This window comes from Oncorhynchus tshawytscha, unplaced genomic scaffold, assembly GCF_018296145.1.
Source record: "Oncorhynchus tshawytscha isolate Ot180627B unplaced genomic scaffold, Otsh_v2.0 Un_scaffold_7589_pilon_pilon, whole genome shotgun sequence".
In the NCBI taxonomy this organism is placed as follows: Eukaryota; Metazoa; Chordata; class Actinopteri; order Salmoniformes; family Salmonidae; genus Oncorhynchus; species Oncorhynchus tshawytscha.
In genome coordinates, this window is record NW_024609826.1 from 1,260,291 (window position 1) to 1,275,552 (window position 15,262).

The window sequence follows — 15,262 nt, forward strand, 5'->3', positions numbered from 1 at the left end:
TGGTGGATTTTCTTGGTTTTAGTTTTAAGAGAGTACCATCTGGGATGTGATTTCCCTGAATCCAGGCCAAAGCCAGGCCGGGCCCGGCAGTCTAAAAGAAGCCCTGTAATTACTACAAACTGGTTAGCCACCGTCTACCACAGCTCCTCGCAGGATCACCATTTACTGGAAATCCAGCCCCAAGCCCCAAGCAACCCCAGCCCCAGCCCACAACTTCAGCCTCAGCCCCAGCTACAGCTCCCCAGCCCCAGCCTCAGCCCCAGCTACAGCTCCCCAGCCCCAGCCTCAGCCCCAGCTACAGCTCCCCAGCCCCAGCCTCAGCCCCAGCTACAGCTCCCCAGCCCCAGCTACAGCTCCCCAGCCCCAGCCTCATCCCCAGCTACAGCCCCCAACCCCAGCCCCAGCTACAGCTCCCCAGCCCCAGCCCCAGCCCCAGCTACAGCTCCCCAGCCCCAGCCCCAGCTACAGCTCCCCAGCCCCAGCTATGGTACAGCTCCCCATCCCCAGCTACAGCTCCAGCTACAGCTCCCCAGCTACAGCTCCCCAGCCCCAGCTACAGCTCCCCAGCCCCAGCTACAGCTCCCCAGCCTTAGCCCCAGCCACAGCTCCCCAGCCCCAGCTACAGCTCCCCATCCCCAGCTACTGTACAGCTCCCCAGCCCCACCCCTAGCTCCCCAGCTACAGCCCCAGCTACAACTCCCAAGCCCAAGTTACAGCTCCCCAGCCCCAGCTACAGCTCCACAGCTTTAGCCCCAGGTACAGCTCCCCAGCCCCAGCTACAGCTCACCATGCCCAGCTACAGCTCCCCAGCTACAGCCCCAGCTACAGCCCCCAGCCCCAGCTACAGCTCCCCCGCCCCAGCTACAGCTCCCCAGCCCCAGCTACAGCTCCCCAGCCCCAGCTACAGCTCCTCAGCCCCAGCTACAGCTCCCCAGCCCCATTCCCAGCTACAGCTCCCCAGCCCCAGCTACAGCTCACCATGCCCCCCAGCTACAGCTCCCCAGCTACAGCCCCAGCTAGCCCCAGCTCCCCAGCCCCATTCCCACCCCCAGCTCCCCAGCCCCAGCTACAGCTCCCCCCCCAGCCCCAGCCCCAGCTACAGCTCCCCAGCCCCCCAGCTCAGCCCCAGCTCCCCAGCCCCCCAGCTACAGCTCCCCAGCCCCAGCTACAGCTCAGCTCCCCAGCAGCCCCAGCTACAGCTCCCCAGCCCCATTCCCAGCTACAGGTCCCCAGCCCCACAGCTCCCCAGCCCCCCCAGCTACAGGTCCCCAGCCTACAGCCCCAGCCCCAGCTACAGGTCCCCAGCCCAAGCCCCAGCCCCAGCTCAGCCATGCCCAAGCTACAGCTCACCATGCCCAGCTACAGCTCCCCAGCTACAGCCCCAGCTACAGCCCCCAGCCCCAGCTACAGCTCCCCCGCCCCAGCTACAGCTCCCCAGCTCCAGCTACAGGTCCCCAGCCTTAGCCCCAGCCCCAGCTACAGCTCCCCAGCCCCAGCTACAGGTCCCCAGCCTTAGCCCCAGCCCCAGCTACAGCTCCACAGCCCAAGCTACAGGTCCCCATCCCCAGCTACAGGTCCCCAGCCCAAGCTACAGCTCACCATGCCCAGCTACAGCTCCCCAGCTACAGCCCCAGCTACAGCCCCCCAGCCCCAGCTACAGCTCCCCCGCCCCAGCTACAGCTCCCCAGCTCCAGCTACAGGTCCCCAGCCTTAGCCCCAGCCCCAGCTACAGCTCCCCAGCCCCAGCTACAGGTCCCCAGCCTTAGCCCCAGCCCCAGCTACAGCTCCCCAGCCCAAGCTACAGGTCCCCATCCCCAGCTACAGGTCCCCAGCCCCAGCTACAAGTCCCCAGCCCTAGCTACAGCCCCAGCTACAGCTCCCCAGCCCCAGCTACAGCTCCCCAGCCTTAGCCCCAGCTACAGCCCCACAGCTTCTGCCCCAGCCCCATGCAGTCCCGGCCCAGCACCAAGCCCCAGCCCAGGCTGCTTTGGTAGACCAGACCCCTGGTGACGGCAAGGCAAGGCAAGGCAAGGCTCCAACCTCCAACTGTGGGCTTAACATGACCTGTAGGAGAGCCTATTGACACGCTGCCTGGCCTGCTAGAACGCTAGGATACCACCTCCTCCTCTTCCTCCTCCTGATCCCATGGAAGAAAACAACATGAGCCATGCCACTGCAAGAAACTAGATTCAGACATCATTGTCAGACAAAGGAAAGTGAACGACTGTTTCCAATACAATTACCAATCATTTGTATCCCCCTGTCTCTGTCTTTCACAGATGGCAATGCTGTCGTGTAGGAGAGGTAGATTGTATTAGCAACAGGGAGAGATTTGACAGTGTGCGCACTGACTGCTCATGGACTGGATTCTGTGCCAGAAGGCTTGATTTATCCTCCTGGATCCCAAATTCAAAACATAACACTTCAGCCTGCCAGCATATAAACCGGGAGTGGAAATTAAGGCCATGCTTAAAAAATCATGGGAAACCATCACTCAAGTAAACAAGAAATCTGTAAACAAGGAGAGATATAATTCCAGTTTATTATAACAACATTTAGTCACATTATAATCTAGAATACTGTATAATAGGCAGTTCATTTGTAAGGATTTATCAGTTAATCTTTCAAGGATTTATATATACAGCTATCTAACATTTTAAGAAGATTAAACTTTTCATTTCATACAGTTTTAAATGAAACATCCCATTTGAGACCAAATTCATTCACCCATCATTTGATCTCAAAACCAAATGAAATGCCAGTACTGTGTATGATACAATCAAGGGACTTCCCAGCATAGACTATGTCCGACGAGGCCTCAGTAACAGCAGACAGAACGAACCTAAAGAGGCCATCTGTTGACCTGAGCCTAGCTACTCAGCTCATATATAAACAAACCTGTCTTGTGCTCTGATGGAGTCCTCCACACCAGACCTGGGTTCAAATAGCATTTATTTTCTTTCAAGTACTTTGAGCGTTTGATTGAGGCTGCCTGATGTGCCAGCCAGGTGGGCGGGGTTCACAGTTTTGGGACTATTCCATTTGTTCCTTTGCACCATCCATTGAAGCTCAATTTAAATAATGCACAAGCTAAAAGAGAGAGACAGTGGAAACTTAGGTAGCAACAGACAGACAGAGACCTACAGTACAGTATAGATACCCAGGTAGAAACAGACAGACAGAGACCTACAGTACAGTATAGATACCCAGGTAGAAACAGACAGACAGAGACCTACAGTACAGTATAGATACCCAGGTAGAAACAGACAGACAGAGACCTACAGTACAGTATAGATACCCAGGTAGAAACAGACAGAGACCTACAGTACAGTATAGATACCCAGGTAGAAACAGACAGACAGTGACCTACAGTACAGTATAGATACCCAGGTAGAAACAGACAGACAGAGACCTACAGTACAGTATAGATACCCAGGTAGCAACAGACAGAGACCTACAGTACAGTATAGATACCCAGGTAGAAACAGACAGACAGTGACCTACAGTACAGTATAGATACCCAGGTAGAAGCAGACAGACAGTGACCTACAGTACAGTATAGATACCCAGGGAACAGCAGACCTCTAATCCTAACAGATGGGTCACGATGAGCCCCATACGTCTAGCTAATAGCTTCCCTCTGACGTCAACCTAACCTGCAGTACCTCAGCCTGCTGCCTTTTCCCACTCCCCAGCACGTCACCTGGAAGGTTTCCATCCATCTCCGAAACAGAACCTGGGGAACCATCAACCATCTGATCCTGGGGCCCCCTATATCCCAGGTTTGGCAATGCTTGGATAGGTCAGGTCAGGTCAGGTTGGGGGAGGTGGGAATGTTGTAGAGGCACCTGGGTAGTGACAGAGGCACCGGAGCGTGGCATATTGTCAGCCTGGGTGGCGTGGTCAGGGGACGGGACGGCGCAGGGTCAGGTGTGTGCCATGCCATGCCAGCCTAAACCATGGCCCTCAGATGAAGGACCTCTTGGATAGAAAATAGAACCCCTGAGGAGTGTCTGTTCATTTTGTTTTGATGTTGCTTTACCTTGAGCAAAACTCAAATATAATGAACGCATCTTGAATGCTCAGGGAGACATGATCTCTAAAGGGATTATCATGATCACTTTTAGAGTTACAAAATAAACACATTTTCCACTCAAGTTTGGAGAAATATAGTTTAAATCTATATCCTAGCCAATCATACTCTATGACAGCAATGGGGATCACAAATCATCATTTTGTCCAGAACTGGAAGAATATCTCTGATATTCACCTCTCATCCTCAACAGACCAGGTTTCGGCCCAAAGGCACCATATTCCCTATACAGGGCATTCTGAAAGTTTTCAGAACCCTTGACTTTTTCCACATTTTGTTACATTACAGCCTCATTCTAAAATGAAAATGTATTGAAAAATATGAAATTGTTTTTCCCCCCCTCATCAATCTACACACAATACCCCATAATGACGAAGCAAAAAGATGGTTTTAGAAATGTTTGCTAACGTATATTTACAAAAACTGAAATATCACATTTACATAAGTATTCAGACCCTTTACTCAGTGCTTTGTTGAAGCACCTTTGGCAGCGATTACAGCATTGAGTCTTCTTGGGTATGACACTACAAGCTTGGCACACCTGTATTTGGGGAGTTTCTCCGATTCTTCATGGTAGATCCTCTCAAGCTCTGTCAGGTTGGGTGAGGAGCTTCACTGCACAGCTATTTTTCGGTCTCTCCAGAGACGTTCGATCGGGTTCAAGTCCGGGCTCTGGCTGGGCCACTCAAGGACATTGAGAGACTTGTTCTGAAGCCACCCCTGCGTTGTCTTGGCTGTGTTCTTAGGGTCGTTGTCCTGTTGGAAGGTGAACCTTCGCACCAGTCTGAGGTCCTGAGCGTTTTGGAGAAGGTTTTTATCAAGGATCTCTCTGTACTTTGCTCCGTTCATCTCCCCTCAATCATGACTGGTCTCCCAGTCCCTGCCGCTGAAAAATATCCCCACAGCACGCTTCACCGTAGGGATGGTGGCCGGTTTCCTCCAGACGTGACGCCTGGCATCAGGCCAAAGAGTTCAAGTTGTAGAAACATCTCAAGGATGATCAATGGAAACAGGATGCATCTGAGCTCAATTTTGAGTCTTCTAGCAAAGGGTCTGAATACTTATGTAAATAAAGTATTTCTGTTTTTCATTTTGAATATATTTGCAAAAATGTCTAAAAACCTGTTTTCGCTTTGTCATTATGGGGTATAGTGTGTGTAGATTGAGGAGGGATTTAAAAAAATCCATTTGAGAATAAGGCTGTAACCTAACAAAATGGAAAAAGGGAATGGGTCTGAATACTTTCCGAATGCACTACTTTTGACCAGAGTCCTATGGGCCCTGGTCCTATGGGTCTTATGGGCCCTGGTCCTATGGGTCTTATGGGTCCTGGTTCTATGGGTCCTGGTCCTATGGGTCTTATGGGTCCTGGTTCTATGGGTCCTGGTCCTGGTCCTATGGGTCCTATGGGCCCTGGTCCTATGGGTCCTATGGACCCTGATACTATGGACCCTGATACTATGGTTCCTGGTTCTATGGGTCCTGGTCCTATGGGTCCTGGTCCTATGTGCCCTGGTCCTATGGGTCCTAGTCCTATGGGTCCTGGTCCTATGGGTCCTAGTCCTATGGGTCCTGGTCCTATGGGTCCTATGGACCCTGATACTATGGGTCCTGGTCTGATGGGCCCTGGTCCTATGTGCCCTGGCCCTATGGGCCCTGGTTCTATGGGCCCTGGTCCTATGGGTCCTGGTCCTATGGGCCCTGGTCAACAGTAGTGCACTATATACAGTTGAAGTCAGAAGTTTACATACACATAGGTTGGAGTCTCGCTTTTCAACCACTCCACAAATTTCTTGTTAACAAACTATAGTTTTGGCAAGTAAGGACATCTACTTAGGACATCTACTTAGTGCATGACACAAGTAATTTTTCCAACATCTGTTTACAGATTATTTCACTTATAATTCACTGTATCACAATTCCAGTGGGTCAGAAGTTTACATACACTAAGTTGACTGTGTCTTTAAACAGCTTGGAAAATTCCAGAAAATGATGTCATGGCTTTAGAAACTTCGGATAGGCTAATTGACATGATTTGAGTCAATTGGAGGTGTACCTGTAGATGTATTTCAAGGCCTACCTTCAAACTCAGTGGGAAAAAGGGAAAATCAAAAGAAATCAGCCAAGACCTCAGAAAACAATAGTAGACCTCCACAAGTCTGGTTCATCCTTGGGAGCAATTTCCAAACGCCTGAAGGTACCACGTTCATCTGTACAAACAATAGTATGCAAGTATAAACACCATGGGACCACGCAGCCGTCATACCACTCAGCAAGTAGACACGTTCTGTCTCCTAGAGATGAACTTACTTTGGTGCAAAAAGTTCAAATCAATCCCAGAACAACAGCAAAGGACCTTGTGAAGATGCTGGAGGAAACAGGTGCAAAAATATCCATATCCACAGTAAAACGTGTCCTATATCGACATAACCTGAAAGGCAGCTCAGCAAGGAAGAAGCCACTGCTCCAAAACCTCCATAAAACAGTCCGACTACGGTTTGCAACTGCACATGGGGATAACGATTGGACTTTTTGGAGAAATGTCCTCTGGTCTGATGAAACAAATATAGAACTGTTTGGCCATAATGAACATCATTCTGTTTGGCTTCATGAGGAAGAAAAATGATGTGGATATATTGAAGCAAGACATCAGTCAGGAGGAAAAAGGGGGAGGCTTGCAAGCCGAAGAACACCATCCCAGCCGTGAAGCACGGGGGTGGCAGCATCAAGTTGTGGGGGTGCTTTGCTGCAGGAGGGACTGGTGCACTTCACAAAATAGATGGCTTCATGAGGAAGAAAAATGATGTGGATATATTGAAGCAAGACATCAGTCAGGAAGTTAAAGCTTGGTCGCAAATCGGTCTTCCAAATGGACAATGACCCCAAGCATACTTTCAAAGCTGTGGCAAAATGGCTTAAGACAACAAAGTTAAGGTATTGGAGTGGCCATCACAAAGCCCTGACCTCAATCCTATAGAATATTTGTGGGCAGAACTGAAAAAGCGTGTGCGAGCAAGGAGGCCTACAAACCTGTGACAAATTGTGAAAAACTGAGTTTAAGTGTATTTGGCTAAGGTGTATATAAACTTCTGACTTCAACTGTAGGAAGTAGGGTGACAGACAGACTCAGACTTGAGACAGACTCATATTGTGATTCAGGGAGACAGTGAGGCGGAAAGGCAGGGAAGCAGTGAGACAGTGAGGCAGGGAGGCAGTGAGGCAGTGAGGCAGTGAGGTGGGAAGGCAGGGAAGCAGGGAAGCAGTGAGGCAGTGAGGCAGTGAGGCAGTGAGGCGGGAAGGCAGGGAAGCAGTGAGACAGTGAGGCAGCGAGGCAGCCCTTATGGCTGCTACAGCCAGGATAACAATCAGTGCTCCTCTTCCCCTTCGCTTTTGTTTGACTCCTCCGTTTGCACGCAAACCTGAAGCTCACGCCTCCCTGTTCCAGATGGGCAGGCCTGATAAGGCACCGACACAGTGGGCCTATCAGATCTGCCCTGCTCTGCTCTGCACTGAGGTAATAATGTGGATGAACCATAGGGCAGATATGAGCTCCACCATCAGATGCCACCGCTTCATAAATAAGATTTTGTTCTCTGGCTGACTTCTCTGGATAAGTTAAATAAATAAATAAAATCAGGGTACGTTCCTTGACGATTCAGGAGGTCATGTGATACACAGTGAACAAATTGGACAAATAGGAAGAAAGTCTTACTCGACACTGTATAGGGCTATTCACCACCATATGTTGTCCATACCAATACACTGTCCATACCAATACACTGTCTATACCAATACACTGTCCATACCAATACACTGTCCACGCCAATACACTGTCCATACCAATACACTGTCCATACCAATACACTGTCTATACCAATACACTGTCCATACCAATACACTGTCCATACCAATACACTGTCCATACCAATACACTGTCCACACCAATACACTGTCCACGCCAATACACTGTTCACACCAATACACTGTCCACACCGATACACTGTCTATACCAATACACTGTCTATACCAATACACTGTCCATACCAATACACTGTCCACGCCAATACACTGTCCACACCAATACACTGTCTATACCAATAAACTGTCCATACCAATACACTGTCCACACCAATACACTGTCCATACCAATACACTGTCCATACCAATACACTGTCCATGCCAATACACTGTCCATACCAATACACTGTCTATACCAATACACTGTCCATACCAATACACTGTCTATACCAATACACTGTCCACGCCAATACACTGTCCACACCAATACACTGTCCATACCAATACACTGTCCATACCAATACACTGTCCATACCAATACACTGTCCATACCAATAAACTGTTCATACCAATACACTGTCCACACCAATACACTGTCCATACCAATACACTGTCCATACCAATACACTGTCCATACCAATAAACTGTCCATACCAATAACCTGTCCACACCAATACACTGTCCACACCAATACACTGTCCATACCAATACACTGTCCATACCAATACACTGTCCATACCAATAAACTGTTCATACCAATACACTGTCCACACCAATACACTGTCCATACCAATACACTGTCCATACCAATACACTGTCCATACCAATAAACTGTCCATACCAATACACTGTCCACACCAATACACTGTCCACACCAATACACTGTCCATACCAATACACTGTCCATACCAATACACTGTCCATACCAATAAACTGTCCATACCAATACACTGTCCATACCAATACACTGTCCATACCAATACACTGTCCATACCAATACACTGTCCATACCAATACATGTCAATACCAATACACTGTCCATACCAATACACTGTCCATACCAATACACTGTCCACACCAATACACTGTCCACACCAATACACTGTCCATACAATACTCTGTCCATACCAATACATGTCAATACCAATACACTGTCTATACCAATACATGTCAATACCAATACATGTCAATACCAATACACTGTCCATACCAATACACTGTCCATACCAATACATGTCAATACCAATACACTGTCCATACCAATACACTGTCCACACCAATACACTGTCCACACCAATACACTGTCAATACCAATACACTGTCCATACCAATACACTGTCCACACCAATACACTGTCCATACCAATACACTGTCCACACCAATACACTGTCCACACCAATACACTGTCCATACCAATACACTGTCCATACCAATACACTGTCCATACCAATACACTGTCCATACCAATACACTGTCCACACCAATACTCTGTCCATACCAATACACTGTCCACACCAATACACTGTCCATACCAATACACTGTCCATACCAATACACTGTCCATACCAATAAACTGTTCATACCAATACACTGTCCACACCAATACACTGTCCATACCAATACACTGTCCATACCAATACACTGTCCATACCAATAAACTGTCCATACCAATACACTGTCCACACCAATACACTGTCCACACCAATACACTGTCCATACCAATACACTGTCCATACCAATACACTGTCCATACCAATAAACTGTCCATACCAATACACTGTCCATACCAATACACTGTCCATACCAATACACTGTCCATACCAATACACTGTCCATACCAATACACTGTCCATACCAATACATGTCAATACCAATACACTGTCCATACCAATACACTGTCCATACCAATACACTGTCCACACCAATACACTGTCCACACCAATACACTGTCCATACCAATACTCTGTCCATACCAATACATGTCAATACCAATACACTGTCTATACCAATACATGTCAATACCAATACATGTCAATACCAATACACTGTCCATACCAATACACTGTCCATACCAATACATGTCAATACCAATACACTGTCCATACCAATACACTGTCCACACCAATACACTGTCCACACCAATACACTGTCAATACCAATACACTGTCCATACCAATACACTGTCCACACCAATACACTGTCCATACCAATACACTGTCCACACCAATACACTGTCCACACCAATACACTGTCCATACCAATACACTGTCCATACCAATACACTGTCCATACCAATACACTGTCCACACCAATACTCTGTCCATACCAATACATGTCAATACTCTGTCAGGACCAACAACATTAATGGGGAAAGTCTATGGAAGATTTAGGGTGCATCCCACATGACACCAAATTCCAATAATAGTGGATTACTTTTGACTAAAGTAGGAATAGGGTGCCATTTTGACTCAGATTTCTATGGACGGTGAGCCAAGCTGGTCAGGGCTGTCATTTGCTGATAGCAGTGGTGAGAAAGGTCATGTCCCTGATAGACATCTAACCTGAGGCAGTAGCTGATTGAGGTTGGCATGTTGCTCTAATTGGTCCACAGAAGGACAGACACTATGCTCTTAAGGACATTGTATCAACAATGAGAACGTCCCAAATGGTACCCCATTCCATTTATAGTGCACTACTGTTGACCAGAGTAGGGCACTATAGAGGGACTAGGGCGGCTTTGGAAACGTAACCGACGTTTGACCAGCATGACTCATATCTGCTTGTGATTGGTAGAGCTAGAGTGAGATGTGTGCCATTCTGTCAGTGTTAAGCTCTTTAATCTGATTGTATTGACACTTAGTGGCGCTGTCCGCTGAATGACAATCCTGAGAGCGAACACATCCGGAGAGGCTAAAATAAATAAATAAAAAACAATTACATTTACGTGGATCAATGCAACAGACGTTTTCATTTGAATTGTATTATCTTATCCTTTAAAGGTTGCTATGGAGATAAAACAATGTTTCCTGGTACATAAACGCCACTTTCAGTAAAGGGGATCTAACATCTACTGTGGGTAGACTTTAAAGCATCATTGCTATTCTGGGGAGTAGTTTTTCAAGATGGTATGTCTGGTGTAGCCTGGCTATAATCATTGAAACGCCGGTCACATTTCACAGCCCATAAACTGTACATGTATTCACTGCCTGTTTACATGTTCTGCCTGCTGCTCCCTGACCTTCTACCGTCGACACACACACACACACACACACACACACACACACACACACACACACACACACACACACACACACACACACACACACACACACACACACACACACACACACACACACACACACACACACACACACACACACACACACACACACACGGCACGTCTGACACATCTGAATTCTTTCTCATACGTGGTAAGGGACTCAACGTTGATTTACTCCAGGAATGGTTAAGGAATTTGAATCAGGGTTGTTGTTGTGTGAGACTAGTACTGTGAATAGGCTATCTTGGCTATAGGGACTTAGTTCCCAGCAGTCACAGGTGCAGTGTGTCCAGTGTGGCTGCCGCCGGCGACCCCGGTCTGCCGCCCCACTCTGGGGAGAGAGCACAGGTGGCTGGGAGCTGTGCCGAAGCGTAGGGCAGTGCTGTTGCATGTGGCAACGGGCCAACCGCTCACAGAGCATATGCCAGGCCATGGCCTAGGAGGAGAGACACACCGCACCGGCACTCTGTGCCAGGCACAAACAAACTAGTGATGGAGAGAGAGAGAGAGAGAGGTTTTTCATATGTAAAAATAGCCACACAAGCACAGGTCCTTTGGAAGGGAGCATATGCTGCTAGTTGTTTTAGTATTTGTTGTTGATTTTGCTTGGCAGGATATACCATGTACAGTATGTGTGTGTGTGACCAAATTGAATGACCAAATAATTGGATATATTTGGATCTCAATCTGATTAAGATCGTGTTATACGTTTGAATAAGTGTCTTATCTGCTGAGTATTCCAAAACAAATTAATTAAAAGATCCTGTGAGACCTCAATTATATTAAAGAAGTCGAAAAGTAATGTTATTCCAGAAGACCAAGGTTCCATAACTGGGCTTATACAACATGGACCCAAGTATCTAGATAACTGTGTATTTCAACCCAGAAAGCAGAGTGAGCGCCAGCTTGTGTTAATATCATATTTCATCAGTTATGTAAATGACGTCCTGCTGTTAGAGAAGTGGAACAGGGCTGTATTCAGGTTCCACCCCAAAATGCATGGAAATGAGCTAGCCGCAGGGCAGTGGATGACCTCCGCCTCGCCTCGCCCGTCGATGATGGGAGCTCTGCTCCCCCGTGCCTCCTTCTACAACACTCTCTACTCTTGCCTGACAGAGCACTGCCGAGGGGGAGACATAGCTACACTGCCTCTGTTCTGTTTGGATACAAAAGACGGATTTGGCCAAGTTGTTTATCTGGAAACGTGTTAAAAAAGTCCTCCTTAGTGAACTTAGCAATCCTCTCAGCCGCTCAGTACTCACGCAAGTCCATCTGCTGTACGTGTTTCTATCTATTTTTACAACATGGCTGCTGAGGTTTAAACAGTTCAACCCCCCCCCAAAATGTTTATTCAATGAGGGAGAGTGTAATAAATGTTTATTCAATGAGGGAGAGTGTAATAAATGTTTATTCAATGAGGGAGAGCATAACAAATGTTTATTCAATGAGGGAGAGTGTAATAAATGTTTATTCAATGAGGGAGGGCATAATAAATGTTTATCCAATGAGGGAGAGTGTAATAAATGTTTATTCAATGAGAGAGTGTAATACATGTTTATTCAATGAGGGAGAGCATAATAAATGTTTATTCAATGAGGGAGAGTGTAATAAATGTTTATTCAATGAGGGAGAGTGTAATACATGTTTATTCAATGATGGAGAATGTAATAAATGTTTATTCAATGAGGGAGGGCATAAGAAATGTTTATCCAATGAGGGAGAGCATAATAAATGTTTATTCAATGAGGGAGAGTGTAATAAATGTTTATTCAATGAGGGAGAGTGTAATAAATGTTTATTCAATGAGAGAGAGTGTAATACATGTTTATTCAATGAGGGAGAGCATAATAAATGTTTATTCAATGAGGGAGAGTGTAATAAATGTTTATTCAACGAGGGAGAGTGTAATAAATGTTTATTCAACGAGGGAGAGTGTAATAAATGTTTATTCAATGAGGGAGAGCATAATAAATGTTTATTCAATGAGGGAGAGTGTAATAAATGTTTATCCAATGACGGAGGGCATAATAAATGTTTATCCAATGAGGGAGGGCATAATAAATGTTTATTCAATGAGGGAGAGTGTAATATATGTTTATCCAATGAGGGAGGGCATAATAAATGTTTATTCAACGAGGGAGAGTGTAATAAATGTTTATTCAACGAGAGAGAGAGTGTAATAAATGTTTATTCAACGAGGGAGAGTGTAATAAATGTTTATTCAATGAGGGAGAGTGTAATAAATGTTTATTCAACGAGGGAGAGTGTAATAAATGTTTATTCAACGAGGGAGAGTGTAATAAATGTTTATTCAACGAGGGAGAGTGTAATAAATGTTTATTCAAGGAGGGAGAGTGTAATAAATGTTTATTCAACGAGGGAGAGTGTAATAAATGTTTATTCAACGAGGGAGAGTGTAATAAATGCAAGTCAATAAACAAACTGGAGATGCATTGTTGTATGACTGGCGTTGAGGGGTTTGGTTTGGAGTGGGTGGGTGGGGTTGTCAGAATCCACACCAGTGTTGTATTTTTCCAGTTCCACGCTTTTTCTCTCCATCGTATCTCACTGAGCCTGTGATGAGGCTGTGATAGACACTGCCCAAGTCCCAAATAGTACCCTATTACTTATTTAGTGCACTACTTCTGACCAGATCGAGTAAAAAGTTGAACACCATAGGAGATAGGGTGCAATTTGGGACACAGCACTGACAGCTCCTCTCTGAGGAAACCTAGTTGTCCAGGTGAGAAACATCCACTGACCGCTCCTCTCTGAGGAAACCTAGTTGTCCAGGTGAGACACATCCACTGACAGCTCCTCTCTGAGGAAACCTAGTTGTCCAGGTGAGACACATCCACTGACAGCTCCTCTCTGAGGAAACCTAGTTGTCCATGTGAGACACATCCACTGACAGCTCCTCTCTGAGGAAACCTAGTTGTCCATGTGAGACACATCCACTGACAGCTCCTCTCTGAGGAAACCTGGTTGTCCAGGTGAGACACATCCACTGACAGCTCCTCTCTGAGGAAACCTAGTTGTCCAGGTGAGAGTGAGACACATTCATTATGACAGATCCCTCTAAAGGAGCGTGGCATGTTTAGCATTTCAAATGTCTGTCTAATCAACACATCAGTGCTATCTTGTTAGTTATTAATAATGTCTATGGCTTGAAACACAGTGCCTCTTGCTGACGACCAGCTGACTGGTTCCTTGCAAACAGGTTGGTTTGTGTCACGTCCTGACCTGAGTTCCTTTTTTATGTCTCTGTTTTAGTGTGGTTAGGGCGTGAGTTGGGGTGGGCATTCTATGTTTTTGTTCTAGGTTTTGTATTTCTGCTTTTGGCCTGGTATGGTTCCCAATCAGAGGCAGCTGTCAATCGTTGTCTCTGATTGAGAACCATACTTAGGTAGCCTGCGTTCCACTATGATTTGTGGGTAGTTGTTTTCTGTTTAGTGTATGTCACCTGACAGAACTGTTTCATTTCTTCCAGTCACTTTGTTATTTTGTTTTGTGTGTTCAGTCTAGTAAATGAACATGGACACTTACCACGCTGCATATTGGTCTGATCCTTCCTACTCCTCCTCAGACGAAGAAGAGATTTGTTACAGTTTGGCCTTAACTACAAATGCATGAAGTGTATCAAAAGATTACAATTCAAGTATGATACAAAAGGATGCATCATGTGATTTCCTAATTAACCTTCAACTGTTTATCCTTCCAGTTAGTTGACATAAACACCCCAAAAACAAGCACGATAAAGCTACACTAATTTAATCTCAGATTTATAGTCCAACAACTTTAGTTTAGTATAGTTTTTTCTCTTGCTAAACATTAGCCTTGTGGATATTGTCCATTGATGTTCCTAATGCCATAAGATAAACTCCAAGGTCAATGACAGGGAGACAGTTCTAATCCCTTTAACTCCTCTAAAAGGTCAATGACAGGGAGACAGTTCTAATCCCTTTAACTCCTCTACAAGGTCAATGACAGGGAGACAGTTCTAATCCCTTTAACTCCTCTAAAAGGTCAATGACAGGGAGACAGTTCTAATCCCTTTAACTCCTCTACAAGGTCAATGACAGGGAGACAGT

General features: G+C 46.2%; 1 protein-coding gene across 1 annotated transcript; it reads left to right on the plus strand.

The window, feature by feature from the left end:
• The first annotated feature begins 484 nt into the window (after positions 1–484).
• Positions 485–2,010, plus strand: LOC121846124 (extensin-like). The gene is made up of 4 exons (XM_042319095.1): positions 485–644; positions 691–1,065; positions 1,152–1,502; positions 1,595–2,010. Exons 1-4 carry the CDS (start codon positions 485–487, stop codon positions 2,008–2,010), a joined length of 1,302 nt encoding a protein of 433 aa, XP_042175029.1.
• Positions 2,011–15,262: the final 13,252 nt, after the last annotated feature.